The sequence below is a fragment of the Aptenodytes forsteri genome, unplaced genomic scaffold (assembly GCF_000699145.1).
Source record: "Aptenodytes forsteri isolate BGI_AS27 unplaced genomic scaffold, ASM69914v1 Scaffold88, whole genome shotgun sequence".
NCBI lineage: Eukaryota > Metazoa > Chordata > Aves > Sphenisciformes > Spheniscidae > Aptenodytes > Aptenodytes forsteri.
The window spans coordinates 2,237,987-2,253,674 of NW_008795948.1; the positions used below are offsets into that span (position 1 = coordinate 2,237,987).

At 36.9% G+C, this 15,688-nt stretch overlaps 1 protein-coding gene across 1 annotated transcript in view; it reads right to left on the reverse strand.

Annotated features, from left to right (window-relative positions):
* Positions 1 to 6,624: 6,624 nt before the first annotated feature.
* The window catches only part of GRK4 (G protein-coupled receptor kinase 4), a 28,303-nt gene continuing 19,239 nt past the window's right edge, over positions 6,625 to 15,688 (reverse strand). The window contains exons 10-15 of the mRNA XM_009285382.2: positions 13,152 to 13,241; positions 12,394 to 12,602; positions 11,427 to 11,564; positions 10,674 to 10,811; positions 8,389 to 8,511; positions 6,625 to 6,842 (exon numbers count right to left, since the gene is read on the reverse strand). Coding sequence (XP_009283657.1) covers positions 6,789 to 6,842; positions 8,389 to 8,511; positions 10,674 to 10,811; positions 11,427 to 11,564; positions 12,394 to 12,602; positions 13,152 to 13,241 — 752 coding nt within the window. The 3' untranslated portion in view covers positions 6,625 to 6,788. The remainder of the gene's footprint in view (positions 6,843 to 8,388; positions 8,512 to 10,673; positions 10,812 to 11,426; positions 11,565 to 12,393; positions 12,603 to 13,151; positions 13,242 to 15,688) is intronic.

Genomic DNA, 15,688 nt, shown 5'->3' on the forward strand with positions numbered 1-15,688 from the left:
TGCCCCGACCCCCGAGCGGTGGCGGTACGTGGTTTGAGTGCGCACGGAGGGCGGCACGGCCCGAAAAATAGCCCTCGGAGGGGAATCCCCACTCCCACCCTCGGCTCCGTGCCTGGCAGGGGCTGTGCCCGCGCTCCCCTTTCCCCGCGAGAAGGAGCGAGGCGGCAGCAGATGCAGCAGGTCCACCTCACCAGCCCTGTGAGAACCTGAAACTGCGCTAGTGGGACCCGAGCCCTCATCGTAACCCATCGACATCCCCAACAAAGCGGAGGCACACGCTCCATACGCCTCTACATCAAGTACGCACAAGGGGTAACCCCTACAGCTCCCCCACCCACGTTTCCAGCGAGCCCACGTAGTACGCAGGTGCTTGCCGAAGGCGTTTCAGTTTTATTTTAGGCTGCGTGTAGGGAAGAGGAAACGCTTCCAGGAACAGGACACTTAAAACTTGGCAACGGACCCGTCCGCCTTTCAGCGCGCCTCTTGTGATTTTGGAGTTGCTTTATCAGGGGATACTTTCTGCACTCTTAAAGCACGTATTAAACATACAGTATACAAGAGAGACAGTATACAATATTTAAATCAATGATCCTATTACTAAGCACTTCGTAAAAAAAATTAGCACTATTGTGAACTTTCCCATTAAAACCACTGATTTTAATGTATCTAGTTGCTGATACGCATTTTAAATGACAGCTGGTAAGAACTGGCAATTCAACTTGTATCTCAAACACATGGAATTGGTTCCAGCAATGGCAATGGAGCACATCTCTTGGATGTGCTTTTAAGAAAAGAAATTCTCAGTAATGACTTAATATGCAACTTGGTTATTGCTAGCAGGGATGGACATGATAAATGTGTAACAAAATGTGAGCTGTTAAGATAAAAATATTTTCCTGATTATTTTATGATAAAGCTTGCAGAGAGTTTTCTCTGGAACATATGGATGATCATGAATTTTTTATTTAGCAAATTATACATGAAAAAAGATGACAGCGTAGCTGGAATGCTGCCTACACTGTGGTAATTGCATGTGCCACTCCACACTTCGAAATAAGTTTAAGCACATTAAAAAGAGCGTAAGCTCATATCGAAGATTAAACAAGCCGCCAACCTAGTCAGTCTTTGCACAACTGTTTTGAAGCTTTAGATCAAAATGTGTGCAGGTCCTCTAAAAGGGTTGCTGACTCACCGGCAGGAATGCCAAGGCAATGCCTGCCCACAAGCACGCTCCTCTTTGTTCTTCTTGTCTTTCCCAATTGATTGGTAGCGCGAGCCCTCTGGCTCATTAACCGCGAGTTGGGGTAACTGGAAAAGAACTCGGCGATATCAGGTTCTTCTTTGCCAAGTACCTTATCAGTAGATTCTCCCAATCGCTTTGCATGTCACAGATCCACGTCACCGATCCAGTTCAAATAGCAGCTGCACGAACAGCTGCACCAGCAAAAATAAAGCAATGTAAAACTGGCAAGGGGCAAGAACAAGCAGGCAGGGTTAGAGAACAGCCATCGTTACCACAAAGAAAAATAAACTCACAATCTCAATGGACTAACAGTGACTACCTAAAAGGTTATATGTAACTTAGTGAATGACGATGAATTCATCTCAACCTCCAGGAGAAAAAAATAGAAGAAACATGCTTTTATCTTGTCTGTAAGACAGATATGGACATCATGAACGTGGAAAGGTTTCCTAAACACAGGCTACCTAGGCATAGGTTACCTCTTGATTTAATGTTTTTAAGAACAGGTTGGACAAGCACATCAAGAATATTTTTCACCCTGACCCAAAGTTACACTTAGGCCAGCATTTCTGCGTTTCCATGAACAATGCAGGAGGTAATTGGTACTACTCAATCCAATAGACTTCATGAGACTGCTGGCCCACGCAGTTCAACATACGCACAGATAATCTGCAATATGCCATAGCACAGTTATGTTACTCTTAAAGTCACTTAATTTGAAGCTGGTTTGTATAGTAATTGAGTGCTTAGCCCTTCAACTCGTCATAAAATTACAGTGAAAGCCTTTGCATAAACAGGGCAAAATGTTGAAAATACAAGCAGCCTACTGTTGAAAAGTATTTGATACAAAAAAACACAAATCCACCTAATACCAAGGTATAAATTCTCTCAAGGGGAGCGAAGTCTGGTTAGTTTCCTTTGGCAGTAGTAGAAAATTCAATATGCAGGATAAGGCTGATGACAAGTAGAACTACAGCTACTACTGACCAATCTTGCATTCACATTCGTAGTGTTCTCACAGTGAATGTGTTAATGGAAAACAGCCCATCCTGATAATTGTCTTTTCACACAAATTTATGTAGAAATCAAGATTCAGACCATGAGATAAAGTATCAATTGAGCAAATACAACAGAGCTAGGGCACTTTTTCCTGGATCCGACAATCTTACATTGGTAAAGAACTTACACCATGTAATACACATTTTCTGCTTCAACAACTTGTGATTTTTTTTTTTTAATTACAATTTTTCTTTTATCTATCCCGGCTACCATGATAGACATGGTAAATAAATCACATTAGACAGTAATACATGTGGTTGAGATACGCGGCAGTGTTTTGCTTTTATTTCAGGAATAACAATGCTAGAACATTCAGGAAAACAGCTCATACAAGAGCAGTTCAGTGGTTTGGAGATACTGGAACTAACACATCACATTTAACAGTCAGTTTTGCTATACTTGGAAAGAATTCTGGTGTTTTGGACACGTGGAACATGAGAAAAGCTACCTACATCTCATGTGCAAAACTTAGATTACACCATAAGAACAACTATGAAATAAAAAAGAATTGTACATTCAGCAGAAAAGACATCAGCATCACCAAAATGAGCCAGGCAGGTAATTCAAATCAAAGTAAACATAAACTTAGCTTAAAGATGCCTTCCGTTAATTTTTTTATTTTAATTCCATTTTTTAGTACTTCCTAAAGAGCAGTGTTTTCTGAAAATCTATACTAAAGTGAAGGTGATCATTCCAGTATTACAATTTAGTATTATACTAATTTAAACCAAAGCAAAATGATATTACTTCTGTTGAGTTATTTCAGTAACTTGTAAACAAGTATTCTTCATTTGTACAAATGGCAATAAGGAATTTCTTACATCAGTATTGCTCGAAAAATAACTGAAGTGCATTCTAAAAAGGGATTTTTAGTTGGTTTTAATAGCTTCTATCCTTGATTTCTCAAATTAGACAATTTTATTCTGAGATGGAGATAATTCATAATGAAAAACCTTCACATATGTTGTTTTAAGAATGATTTGGGAAAAAAGACATACATCTTCTATTAAAGGCTAAGATTTGTCAATAGCGCTCTCTTTGTTACGGAAATATCACATTTTTTTTCCTATTATTATACAGTAATTATTTTTAAGTGCTCATTGTTTCAACTGAGACTGGTTGTTGTTATAATCGAGAAAAGAAACACCATCTCTATTATGAACACTACACCTCTGGGGGGGGGAAAAAAAAAGCTGAATTTCTTTTATAGAAAGAGAACAACCCTGAGGCATGAGGATTCTATTCTGTTGGTCACAACATTCAAAAGCATTAAGTAAACCAATAAGATACTGGTACATTGTTTCACAGTTTCTGAATTTTGAGCTAAATATATAGATTCATGAGGTATGCACAAGCAGACATTAAGACTTACATACACAAATGCTTGGAAACACAAGCCACAGAAAAGGAGGGTTGATCTCATACAAGTAACTCCACGGAATTCCATAGATCTTTCCATACCTTGCACCAGTACAACAAAGCAGTTGGGTTGTTGGATTGTCTCACTGCTATTAAAGCCTTCTAACACATGGATCTAGAATCTGAATTCATGGAGGTATAATGAAGTCATACTGAATGACAAGAATTTACATTGGCTTTTTTTTTAAAAAAAAGGGAATAAAAGGCTACATAATCAGTATACACAACCTGCTGCCTTCCCCCTTCTTTGTCTCAGTTGTGTCCTACAAAAATCAAGAGCAAAGTTCATGTTAAGTTTATCACACCACAGCATTTTGCTCTCCCCTCTCCCCGCTTTCAAAATGCATCTCCAAGCTACTAATACTCCAGTAAAGACATTTAACCAATGTTAGTCACCTTAGATTGAACAGCATAACATCTTAATCTCCATGTACCGTATAAGGAGAGTTATACTGATCCTTCCAGTTTCTTGTCTTTTCTAATTCATTAGGGGGATTCACATTAGATAATATCTAGTCATTATTATGTGGTTGTATTTGTAGCCAAAAGGGAAAAATTTATAGTAGAAAAATGCCATCTTGATCCTACTGGGGAAAAAAAAAACAAAAACCAAACCAAACCAACAACCCAAACCCCAGAAGAATCTAGGTCCTAATCCTGCAAACGTAGTTACTCAAAAACAATTCAATAGTATTATTCAGAACATAAGAAAAAACTTGTGAAATGAAACTAAACAAAGCTTCACAAAAATGAACAAATCCTCCACTTTTTTGAATGGTTGGAGTTCCTTGTCCAAAGAAGCGGACGTATAAATAACCACTTCTTAGGAACAACTTCCCTTTTCTCTTCATCTAGTCTTTTTTCTTCACAGATCCCTGGAGAATAAGTGTTAAGTCTCAGCACTCCAAAATAAAAGGGTAGATTTTTTTTTTTTAAGTTAAGATCCCTCCCCCTCCAATATGGAAAGAAAATTTGAAATACATGATAAATAGACTTTCAGATTTTTTTTTTTATTTGTTAAAGCCAATTTCCTGTATTTTCTTCATAAAAATTACTCAGCTTGTGTCCATGGTATTCTTGCCCAAATTTCAAGTTGCTCTAAGCAGGCATTAAATCCAGACTGTCACCCCATATGTCTAGTGTTAATATGGTCACCTTTGCCTCAGAACAGCAAACCTAAGATCTTAAAAAATTAATCAGAGAAACATGATCACTTCTCCAACCAAGGAGGTATTTATAAAACACTTTTGTTACTTCCCTATTTCTCCACTCCCCATCTTTTTAGAGTCCTTCAATTATTGTGGTACATAATAAAGAGGGTCAGGTCAGACCATGCCAGCTCATTGTCTCACACATAATGGTTCCAGCCAACACCCTTACTTCAGATATTTCTCTTTCTGTCAAGCCTCCCATCCCTTCACTATTGCATCAGACCATCTTCCAGTTAATTCATTCAGCTCTCCCTCTGCCAATTTCTCCCTTTGTACTTTCTACGGCAGTCATTTTGCTGTCCTCTGTGCTGTTTTAGACATCAGGAAAAATGCACTGAAAACACAGGAAGACGGTCTCATTCCTCATTTCTGTGGCACAGTAGCCAAGAGGAACAATTTCAGATAGACACCAGTTCGGCCCCAGTAGGATTCTGTAACACACTGGTCTTCCAACTTTTTTCAAATTCTAACCCATTAAAACATTTGTCACTGGAGACAAAGTACTGTGAATTAAAACCTGACAATAGGCTTGAGTATCAAAGGTCTCTTCTGAGTTTCTCAGAAGCAGCTTAAGTTTCTTCCAGTGGGTCTGCGGATCACAAATTTTGAAAACAGAAGAGGCTTTTAATGAAATGTGTTCCCTAAATTCATTCTCATGCACAGATTAATAGTTTTACTGGAAACTTTACAAAATAAAGAGAAAGTCTGGCATCCTTTGAGTCCAGAAGAACAGAAGTTTGACAAGTTTTCAAGCAGCTGGAAACAGTTTTACGAGTGAACATCAGGTAATTGTAACTAAGACTTCAATACCAGCTCCACATCTGTGTCAAGCAATGATTAAAGGCAGGTTTTAATGTTTAAATTTTTAAAGGTTATAAGGAAAGATTATTTACATAATTAAATTTGATACTTAATACTACCTTGTCCTTCCCTCAGTGGCAGTGATCACTGTCAACCCTACAACACTGCGTATTACAACATAATAAGCAGAGAGGAGGTTAGTAAGAAGAGCCCATGCTTTGTTTTTTAACCCATTATAAAACTAGAACATCCTACATGGAGTTGTAAACAATTTCATTTACAGAAAAAAATAAAAAGATGTCCCCACAGGTAAAAAGAAATCCTTTTAGTAAAGACAACAAAGTACTCAAAAATATAGTTATAAAATTTTGGCATGGGTCTACTTGCATGGTCCATGCCAAGAAACTGTATGGAGAGGATGTTTAAGATGGGTAGAAAGGAAAGAATGGGGTAATACAGTTTGTTACAGGATTAAGTAAAATGTTCAGCATTCTCTATATATAGAAATACAGAAAGACATTCTACAGAGCCAGATAGTGAAGAGCAATTCATAATAGCTGGCCACAGTGCACTGAATTCCTTTTTCCTTAGCAGTTGCTTGAGAGATACAGTAGGTAATAGCACTGCCATGCTGCCGGATAATACCGGAATTATGAAATTTATCAGTACAGCAATTTCACTGTTAAGAAAACTGCTAATGAAGATCCTAATGAACAAGGAGACTTTTACCAGGAGCATACAAAGTAAAGTTACATTGATGCCATAGATATTCTCTCTGTGCTTTAAAATCCTTTTAGTATTTCTAGATTCATTCCACTGGGGAGGAAAAAAAAAAAATCAAGATAAATCAAATACATACAGAAACACACTCACTCAAATGGCACTCATTGCTTTTTGTACAATTAAGCTTTAGTGAAAATATACATCTTAAAACAAATGAGGTACAAATGTACAAAAATCCTTGAACTCAGATAAAAAATATATATAATACACTTTGCTACAGAGATATAAAACATTTAAAGTTTGCTCATCCTTTCTGATGAGAGTAAAATGATTTAAAGTCTGGAGGACTCCTGCTCATCATCACTGCAATCAGATTTAAAGCAGACCTGCAAGAGAAGACAAAGAGACAATTCAGCTGCAGAACTATTGTTGGTTTGTGTGTTTTATGGGGCACAGAAAGGCTGGGGGGTGGCTCTTTTTCCAGTACATTTTACTCCATACTAACTAAATGCTTGGGAATATCAAAGGAAACCACAACCCAACCCCAAATCTCAAGTCATTAAAGTTTCATTTAACCTTAAGATCTTTCCTTCTTTTAACTTCACAGGACAATTAACTGCAGTCTTATTATTTCAAAACCAACTGAAGGCTCTCAAGCCGTATTAATTTTTTTTTAGGACTCTTTCTCAATACATCGAACCATATCTGGGGACAATATGAACCCTGCTGATTCAGCTTGAAAAGACTACAGTAAGACACAAGCTTTAACTTTAGCTATGTGAGATTATTAGTACACTTAACCATTCTTTCTATTCCATTACTGTAAGTGGGGGAAAAGTGAATTTGAAAAGGTGAACTAAAAATGACAGTACTATTATACATTCCATTAGCATTGTACCATTTTAGAGAGGTGAATTACCAGCTGATGACAAAAAATATCATCATGCAATTTTAATACATGGCCCTGTTGTGGCTACTTAATGATATGCTCCTAGCAATTTTAAAATTCCATTTCTGCTTGAAAGCAAAAGTAATTTCTACAGAAGTGTTCTCTACTGGAATATACTCATGCTTCTCAAGATAATTCTACTCTAAGTGCAGGCATACTGAGCAAGCAGAATTGTGTACAGCATCTTCAACTGAAAACCTTTACAAATAGCCTATTTCTCACAACCTATAAACGAACACAGTATGCCACCTGCTTTTTAGGTGGTAAATACTCAATTCATATACCTCTAAATGTTTACTGAAGAGTAGAAGTTATGTGTGTAAGAAAAGGCTGTGCATTATCAGAAGCTATGTAAACATATGTGTACATATTGTTGTTTTGGTAAAGGCATTAAACTTCCTAAGATACTTTAACATTTGTTTCGTGACACTTCTTTACACTCACTCATTTAGGGGATATTTTTACTTATTTGCTTAATACACTAGAAGGATTCATTGGGAACCCAACTTTTTAAAGGAGCGAGTCCTAGGAATTGCATCGCTCCACCACACCTGCTTCTGAGTTCATTAGTCAATTTTATTCAAGTTTTTACAGAGGGGGCCTCAATTATCTCTGAAGTCATCTCCCCAGAAGTTTTTATAAAAACTGGCAAAATGCGTAAGGAGCAAGACCCAAATTAGTATCTTTAGGAAAGAAAGATCTATAGCACAGCTGTTAACAGCACACACTACCTTTTCCCCAGGTAACAGCTAGCAGACGCTAGAAGAAGACAGAATGCTGAGGGAGGAAAAACTCCTGGACTTACAGGGATTGCTACAGTTTCTGAAATGCAGTGCAGGGGCAAAGCCATAATAAACCAGATTTCATTAGTTTCAGTATTCAGCAAACAACTTGTTTTTCCTATCATAAAATAATATAAAAAATGGAATGGATATTAAGGTCTTACTGGTAATTTTCTTATGAAAGAAAAGAAATACCCTTACCTCTCCACTAAAAAGTCTGTGAAAGAAGCCTCTCTTTGGTTTAGGAGACCTCTCTCTGTCTGGTGACACAGTACCATCAGTTTCATATGCATTGATATCTTCAAAGCATCCCGTTTCAATCATCTTTGAAACACAGGAAGTATAAATGAAATATCCATACAAGCCTCTCAAACATGTTCCACGTATTACATATTTACTTTGGCTGGGTACTCCTAACAACTTACAAATTCATCAGCCAAACTACACCACTCGCAGAGCTCCATGAAGGAAGGCACAACGTCTACATTAACTCTCCTGTGCATCCAGAGAACTACAGAATAGCAATGAGAGCACTATCATGCAGGTAAGTACTCTCATGCTCCCTTGCTTTGGTAAGGCATTTCTTCTGCCCATGATGCAATAAGCAGAAGCTTTTAGAACCAGAAATTGATTTTCCTTTCATCTATCCTGCTCATTTCAGAGCAGTCTAGCCTAACAAATATTATATCTCTATACCCTGGACTGAACTTTATTAATAAACATGACATTGAGTAGGATAAATTATTATTCTACGCAGAATACTAGTACCTGCATAGTATTAGGGGGGAATACTTTTTACAAAGGGGATGAATTGCACTCTTGGGGAAAAAGCAGATGATATCTGACCACAGTAATTTAAACATCATTCTGTTGTTTTGGGCAACCGTCCATCAAAACACAACAATATCCCATAATTAAAAATAAGGCAATGAGATATAGAAGGCAATACTTTATGAAAAAAAATAAAGAGATAACGAAGACAGGTCTCTGGAGAGAAGCAAGGGATTTTGAAATAATCCATGTTTGTGAACACAGAAAACAAAAGAATTAAAAATACAATTACCAGGTGCAGAAAGGACAGCAGAAAGAGTAAATGCCAAAATGTAACAAACAGGCGTGGTCAGAAGGGGGACAGTGGCTAACGCCCACATGTAGTTGGCATTTATCTGTGAGTGCCACTGATACACATCTATCATAATGGGCATGCAACCAAATGAGTATACCTCATAGAGGGAGAGAGGGCATAAAGAGCAATAAGAAATGCGGTCTGCTTTTGCTGTAAACCATGACATTAGGTAAAGTATGGGAGGGGAGGAGGAATTCTGAAGGGACTGAGAGCAAAGATTTGAGGGAAAGCTCAGTAACATGAATTAAAAGAAAAAATAAGCACAAATGTAAAATGAAGTCTGCACAGTTATTCCCTGAAGAGAAGGAATTACCATCACCAGAATTCCACAACTACTTTCAACTTTATCCCTCTAATGTGGGGTTAGAGTTATTAATCTGCAGTGCATTTCTTAACGGCTGGATCATATCATGAAGTTCAGAATGACAACACAGCATAGGAAATATTTCTTTCTCCAACAGCCTAAGGTTCATTGCTTCTTAGTGAAGACTTTCTATGTCAAATTACACCTTTCAAATCTCCTTCTTAATGAAATGCAAAAAAAAAAGCAAAAGGGAAAGTATTTTCTCTGACTTGTTCAGAAGTTGCTCATCTTTTGTGTTCAAGCTTTAAATGAAATTAAAAAAATCATACTGGGAAAGAAACTACACTAGTAGAATTCAAAACAAGACTAATTTCAGAAAGTTATCAACATCTTATAATAGGGGGAAGGCATTCATAACAAGAACTACAATTTTAAATAATTGTTAGAGTGCTCTTCCTGAAATAATAAAGAAAATTTGAATTTCCTAAATACAGACTGAACTACATGCAGAGGTAGCAAAATTCTAGTATTCTATGCAGAATACTAGAATACTTATTCACTAGGCAGATGAAAAAGCTTTAAGAGAAAATCTGACTCAACTGATGTTGAACTGTTTGTTTTGAAAGCTTAGAAAAGGTGAATCTGCAGTTCTGTGTTACTATGTCACTTGGGTACTCTATTGATATACAGGCATGATACATAAACAGCTTGCACTGCACCTATTTGCTTTTGAATACTTTGAATAGCATTCTATCCCTCTCCTATGAAGAGCAATATTGAATAACGTGATAGAAGAACAAGGAAAATGTGGTCATACTAATGCTAAATACTGTTCTGTAGGCTGTATCTATGATGACAAGATGCCAGATTCTACTTATGCAAATTTAACATACATCTCAATTTTTAGCAACTTGTTTATGTTTTGGGAAGAACTTTTTTCTGAAGTCTCTCAGCGAAGAAGTCTACGGCAGAAAGTTAATACTATAATTATATCCCTTATTAAATCTTCTATATTGCTGTGCTAAAGAAAATAATCTTTTATGAAATATACAATACCTCATTTTGCCAAGGGATTGAGACACAACCCGTAACAAATTTGGAATAGAAGTCATCATCTGTAGTATCCAGGTTCACTCCTTTCACTGTTGAGAACTGCTCTATGTCCAGGACATCTTTACAATATACGGCACGTGGCTGCAGTACAATACAAGATTGCTTCATTAAGGTTTTGGGAGGTTTTTAACGTTTTTTTTTTTTTCTTTCCTAGATGAGCAAAGGGGGAGCAAAATGCCTGCAGTTTATATTTCACATTGCTGATCACCAAATTACACCATTCTACAAAACAGAAATGCAAAAACTTGAAAGACTCTCTTTATAAGGCACCTGAGCAATTCCATCTGTCCCGCAAGTAACAGAAAAGAAATAACAAAACCAGAAACAGCATGCAACTTCTCTGGATTTCTTAATGGTTTTTATAATTCACTCATCTTCCGTCACCCTCCTTTCACAACTCCAGAGTAATTTCTTCAAAGCTAATCTTCATTTGTTCAGCATCTGAGCTAGGGAAGTAGACTTTTAAGGGCTAAGAAATCAGCTACAAAGCTTCCTAGAGCAATACCACTATTGTAAATTGTTTTGTCATCTTGGATGAAATGCCACAAAACAACTAGCCATCAATAGCTACAATGGCATTCTCCTGCCAATTTAACTAACTTTAAAGGTTTCTCTGGAGTTCACATGATTGCTGACACAGAATTATGACAGTTCTTGCCTTTTTAGATACTAATCAAATCTGTCTCACCTACTTACATCTGGCAAGAACGGAGGTTCTAACATGTTAGCTTCCAGCCGCTTGAAGTTAATATTCTTGAAAATAGGATGTTGCTTTACAACAGCAGCTCCATCTTCAGTGCAACCCAGTCGTTCCCCTGGATTTTTAGCAAGTAACTGCAAAGATACAGAAGAAAAAGCTGATCCAGTGATACAATCCCACAATTAAAAAAAAAAAAAAATCTATATACAATGTCTTTCGATAAGTTTATTTTGTTACTTGGCCTTTTATTAGATGACATTTATCATGGTATCAAAATGAACTGGAAATCCACTACAGCATTCTGGGAGCAAAAAGATTTTCAGTAGACAAAAGAATCCCTGAAAGCAGACCATTTGAAGATTATACCCAAAGTTATATGGAAATATTTTAATTGATGCCATGCTAAATAGATTTTACAGTACAGACTTTGCACTAGACTTTACTTTCAGGAAATACAGACTTACTTTTTTTCCAGTGGGGTTAAGTAATGCACGTATTTTGCATAAACTAGCAAAGAAAAGTTTTGAAGCTTTCTGTATAGACATGCTTCTTACTAAATTTAAGAACATGCAAGATAAAAAAAAACCTGTTGCCTTGATCAGATTCTTTTAGGCAAAGAAACTAATATACTACTCTGCCATTTCTCCCCATACAGTATCAAAGTTGAGCATGCTATTGTACTCCGTCTATAGTTATATGTGGTCCAAGGAGTACTGGACCTTTTCATTCACGTGATGAAAAATCAATTTATGTAGCCTTCCTTCATCTTGAAAAAAGTTCTGAATTCTCAAAGTTTGATAATTGAACAATTCATGGACAATCACAAAATTCCATCTGAACCAAAGAAAGGTTTAAGAACTCCAGCTTTGAAAAATTTTCAATAGAAAATGTTAAAATAAAGTAGTTCATCTCTTAAAAGGGATTAGAAATTTAATTTTCAAACCTCTATGTCTCTTCACCCACCATCCTGCAGATGGATTTTGCCTCCTCTGAGAACTTGTCTGAATATGTTTCCTGGTCTTCCTTTACTCTCCGGTCAATCTCATCCCGTTTGACCCTTTCTTTATGCTTCCTGAATGGAGACTGTCCTTCAATCATTTCATAAATCAAGCACCCAAGACCCCACCAATCTGGGCTGAATGTATACTTTTCGTTTTTGAGCACTTCCGGAGCTACAAAACAAAAACAAAGAAACCTCCATGACAATTCACTTGAAATTAACTAATTAAATACTGAAAAAACTCTCAGGCACTCTTTTGGCTCTCTGCAGAGATCTTTGCGTAACTCCTCTGTACTTCGAAGAAACGTTAATTTCTACAGCGAGGACTCTGTTTATATCCAAAAGAAGCACTTAAGTTCTTTAACACTTAAGATCAGTATTGTTTACAAACTAAGAATGAAGTTTTTCCAAAGCATGGAAACAAATGTGTTGTCACAGTAATTCATCTGCTTACCTGTGACCCTAAATCTCTTTGAATCTCAGAAAAAAATTAGGCTCTTTCTTAAAGTTCTACCTAAAGCTAGAATTTCCAGAGTTAAGTTTTCAAGTTTATCAGTAGGCTTATAATTGACTACTAACATCTATCACCGCATAACCTTCCTTCCCATAAAATGTCTAGTAACTAATCCAGACCAAATACAGTTCTTTGGACAAGTCATTCATATATTCACAGCAGCAAATTTTCTGGTAAAACGTAACTAGCAAAGGATACTTTACGCACCCATGTAACCAACAGTCCCAACCCGTCCTCGGACCGTTTCTCCTTCTGGAATCTGCACAGCTAATCCAAGATCTGAAATTCTGATATGTCCTATTTACATTAAAATAAATTATACATAGTCAGCAAATAATAAAATATCACCACTTTTAAACCAAAAAATTTTCGGTGCATACCTCATCAAAAAAGCCACCCAAAACATCAAAACATTCATATACTCAGAGCACTAAGGTTATTTAACTTATCTAGAAAGGAGTGATTTATCATTATTCAACCCTCCCTTAAATACGTAAAGGAAGAGAGGCACAGATCTAACTGATTTCCTGAAGGTCATACAAAAAAAATTGCTGTTAAGTACTGTAATTCCTAGCTTTGGCATAGGTTGCTACTCTAGGACGAATAGAAATGATGACTGCTCATTTCAAATTCTGTATCTACGCATCAGACACTTGTATTTTTCTGTTCTGTATTCCCACCACAAACAATTAAGTTTTTTGACTACCTAACAAAACATCAGCATTTTCTCTAGTTATTCCAAATATGAGAAAACTGTAGCCTGTACTGAGACATCAGGTTTTCCTCTAACAAAGTACCCTAATAATGCTAAGCACAAGTAACTGGAATTGCGATCCCCACTCCCAGCCCAAAAGAAGAGTAGCCTAGCCATAGCCTACTTAGAATTATTTATATTGTAACATGTTAGTTCAATATTAGGATTTTCCCTTCTCATGAATCAGTCTAATGTAGATAACTTCGGCTTCTATTTCACTTTATAAGCCAAACTTCTCAAGTTGACTACCTTTCCTATTACGTATGGCATTTACACTAGTACCTATTAATGTAGAAGTAGTCTGGTGGAAGATTATGATTTGCCATGAACAACACTGCTCAGATGGGGAAACAGTCCAAGAAGGGCAATGGAAATAAGTTCATCCCACCCTCCCTTACATTCCCATGGACAGATATAGTTCTTTGCTGGACAGTCTCAACAGGAAATGATTCGAGACAATTCAAGACAAGACTTGTATTGATATGATTCTAATTTAAAAATACATAACGCACTTTCTCAATAAAAATATAAAGGACTAGACAGAAGAAAGGACAATTACATTTTCAACTCAATTTTGAAACAGAAAATTGCCAATCACCTGCAGCAGAAAGATTCAGGAGGAAAAAACAAAACAAAACACACACTTATTTCTAATACTGGATATAAGGACAGGGACACTGTCATTTACAGAAACATCACAGATTCACAGAATAATTCTGTGGAAGGCTGGAAGGCACTTCAGAAGGTCTCTAGTACAACCTTCTGAGCAAGCAGTCAGCCCAAAGCATTCAAGGCTTTTTAAAGTCTTGTCTAGAAAGCCTCCAAGAGTGGACACTGCATCACCTCTCTGGGTAGCCCATTCCAATGCCCGAGTGTCCTTTGCGCATATATTCTCTGTCATTCAAAAAGCTCTACAGCATCAATGTTAGTTAAAAGCATATTAATTTCTTATTTACATGTGATAGATAATCAAGGGGCGGGGAGAGAGAGTGGAGAAAGTCAAGTGCCACTCTATATACTGGTTGGAAATAACTAAATGCTCTTGAGCAGCAAATGCTATTTTAAACACATTCTCATGCTCTTCTCTTCCCTGACATCTGATGAACCCCTTTTCAAGTGCAGGATCTGAGCTCCTGAAGCGATTTTCTAATTAGTCCCCTCTGCTCTCTGGAACAAGATCAGAATATCCCTGGCAGAGAGAAAGTGTTCTAGTGCAGTCCTGCAAGGCTACATTTTTCCTCAAAGAAGCCTTCAGCCTTTGCAAGACGGTGCTGGAGAGAAAAATTAAAGAATGCATTTGATGTCTAGTAAAGCTTTAGCTATTGCAAAGTGACTTCTCCCAAGCATCACCTTTTTAGAAATTTATCAGTCAGAACATGCTGACTTTAAAAAAAAATATTGTGCTAATGACTTGAAAAACAGTTTTTCCTTAACTAAAATACCCAGCAATTACAAGGACAAACTGGTAATATTCATCCACCGCTTAGAAGAAGGTAATTGCTGCACATGTTCCACAGTGAATTCAAAAGATTCACAGTGAATTCAAAAGATTCTGGTAAATTTCATACAAAGCCATCAAAGAAAATTAATTTGGCTTTTGAAAAACAAAAAACTACAAACACATCTTCATATTGTTTGTACTTCCTAGATTCCTTCCAGCCACATATGCACCAGAGTCCATCAGACCTGTTTTAGTTGAAATGTTAAAACAAACAGAGATGCTTTGGATTTCTTTTCTTTTTTATTGCTTAATTATAGTTTACTAAGTAAAATTCTGGCCCCACATCTAACAAATCAATTTTCCATAGTCAAAGAAAAGACAAACAGAGAACAAACCCATATAAAAGTTTTAGCCATCTTAAATCAAGGGGCGGGCGGGGTGAAGGAGGAGCAAAGGGGGAAAAGTAGCCATTTTAAGTTGGGAAATTGATCCCTCAAACATTGTGATCATCATCCCCAAAACCCCAGTATTTTCCCCTACTTTCTGAAA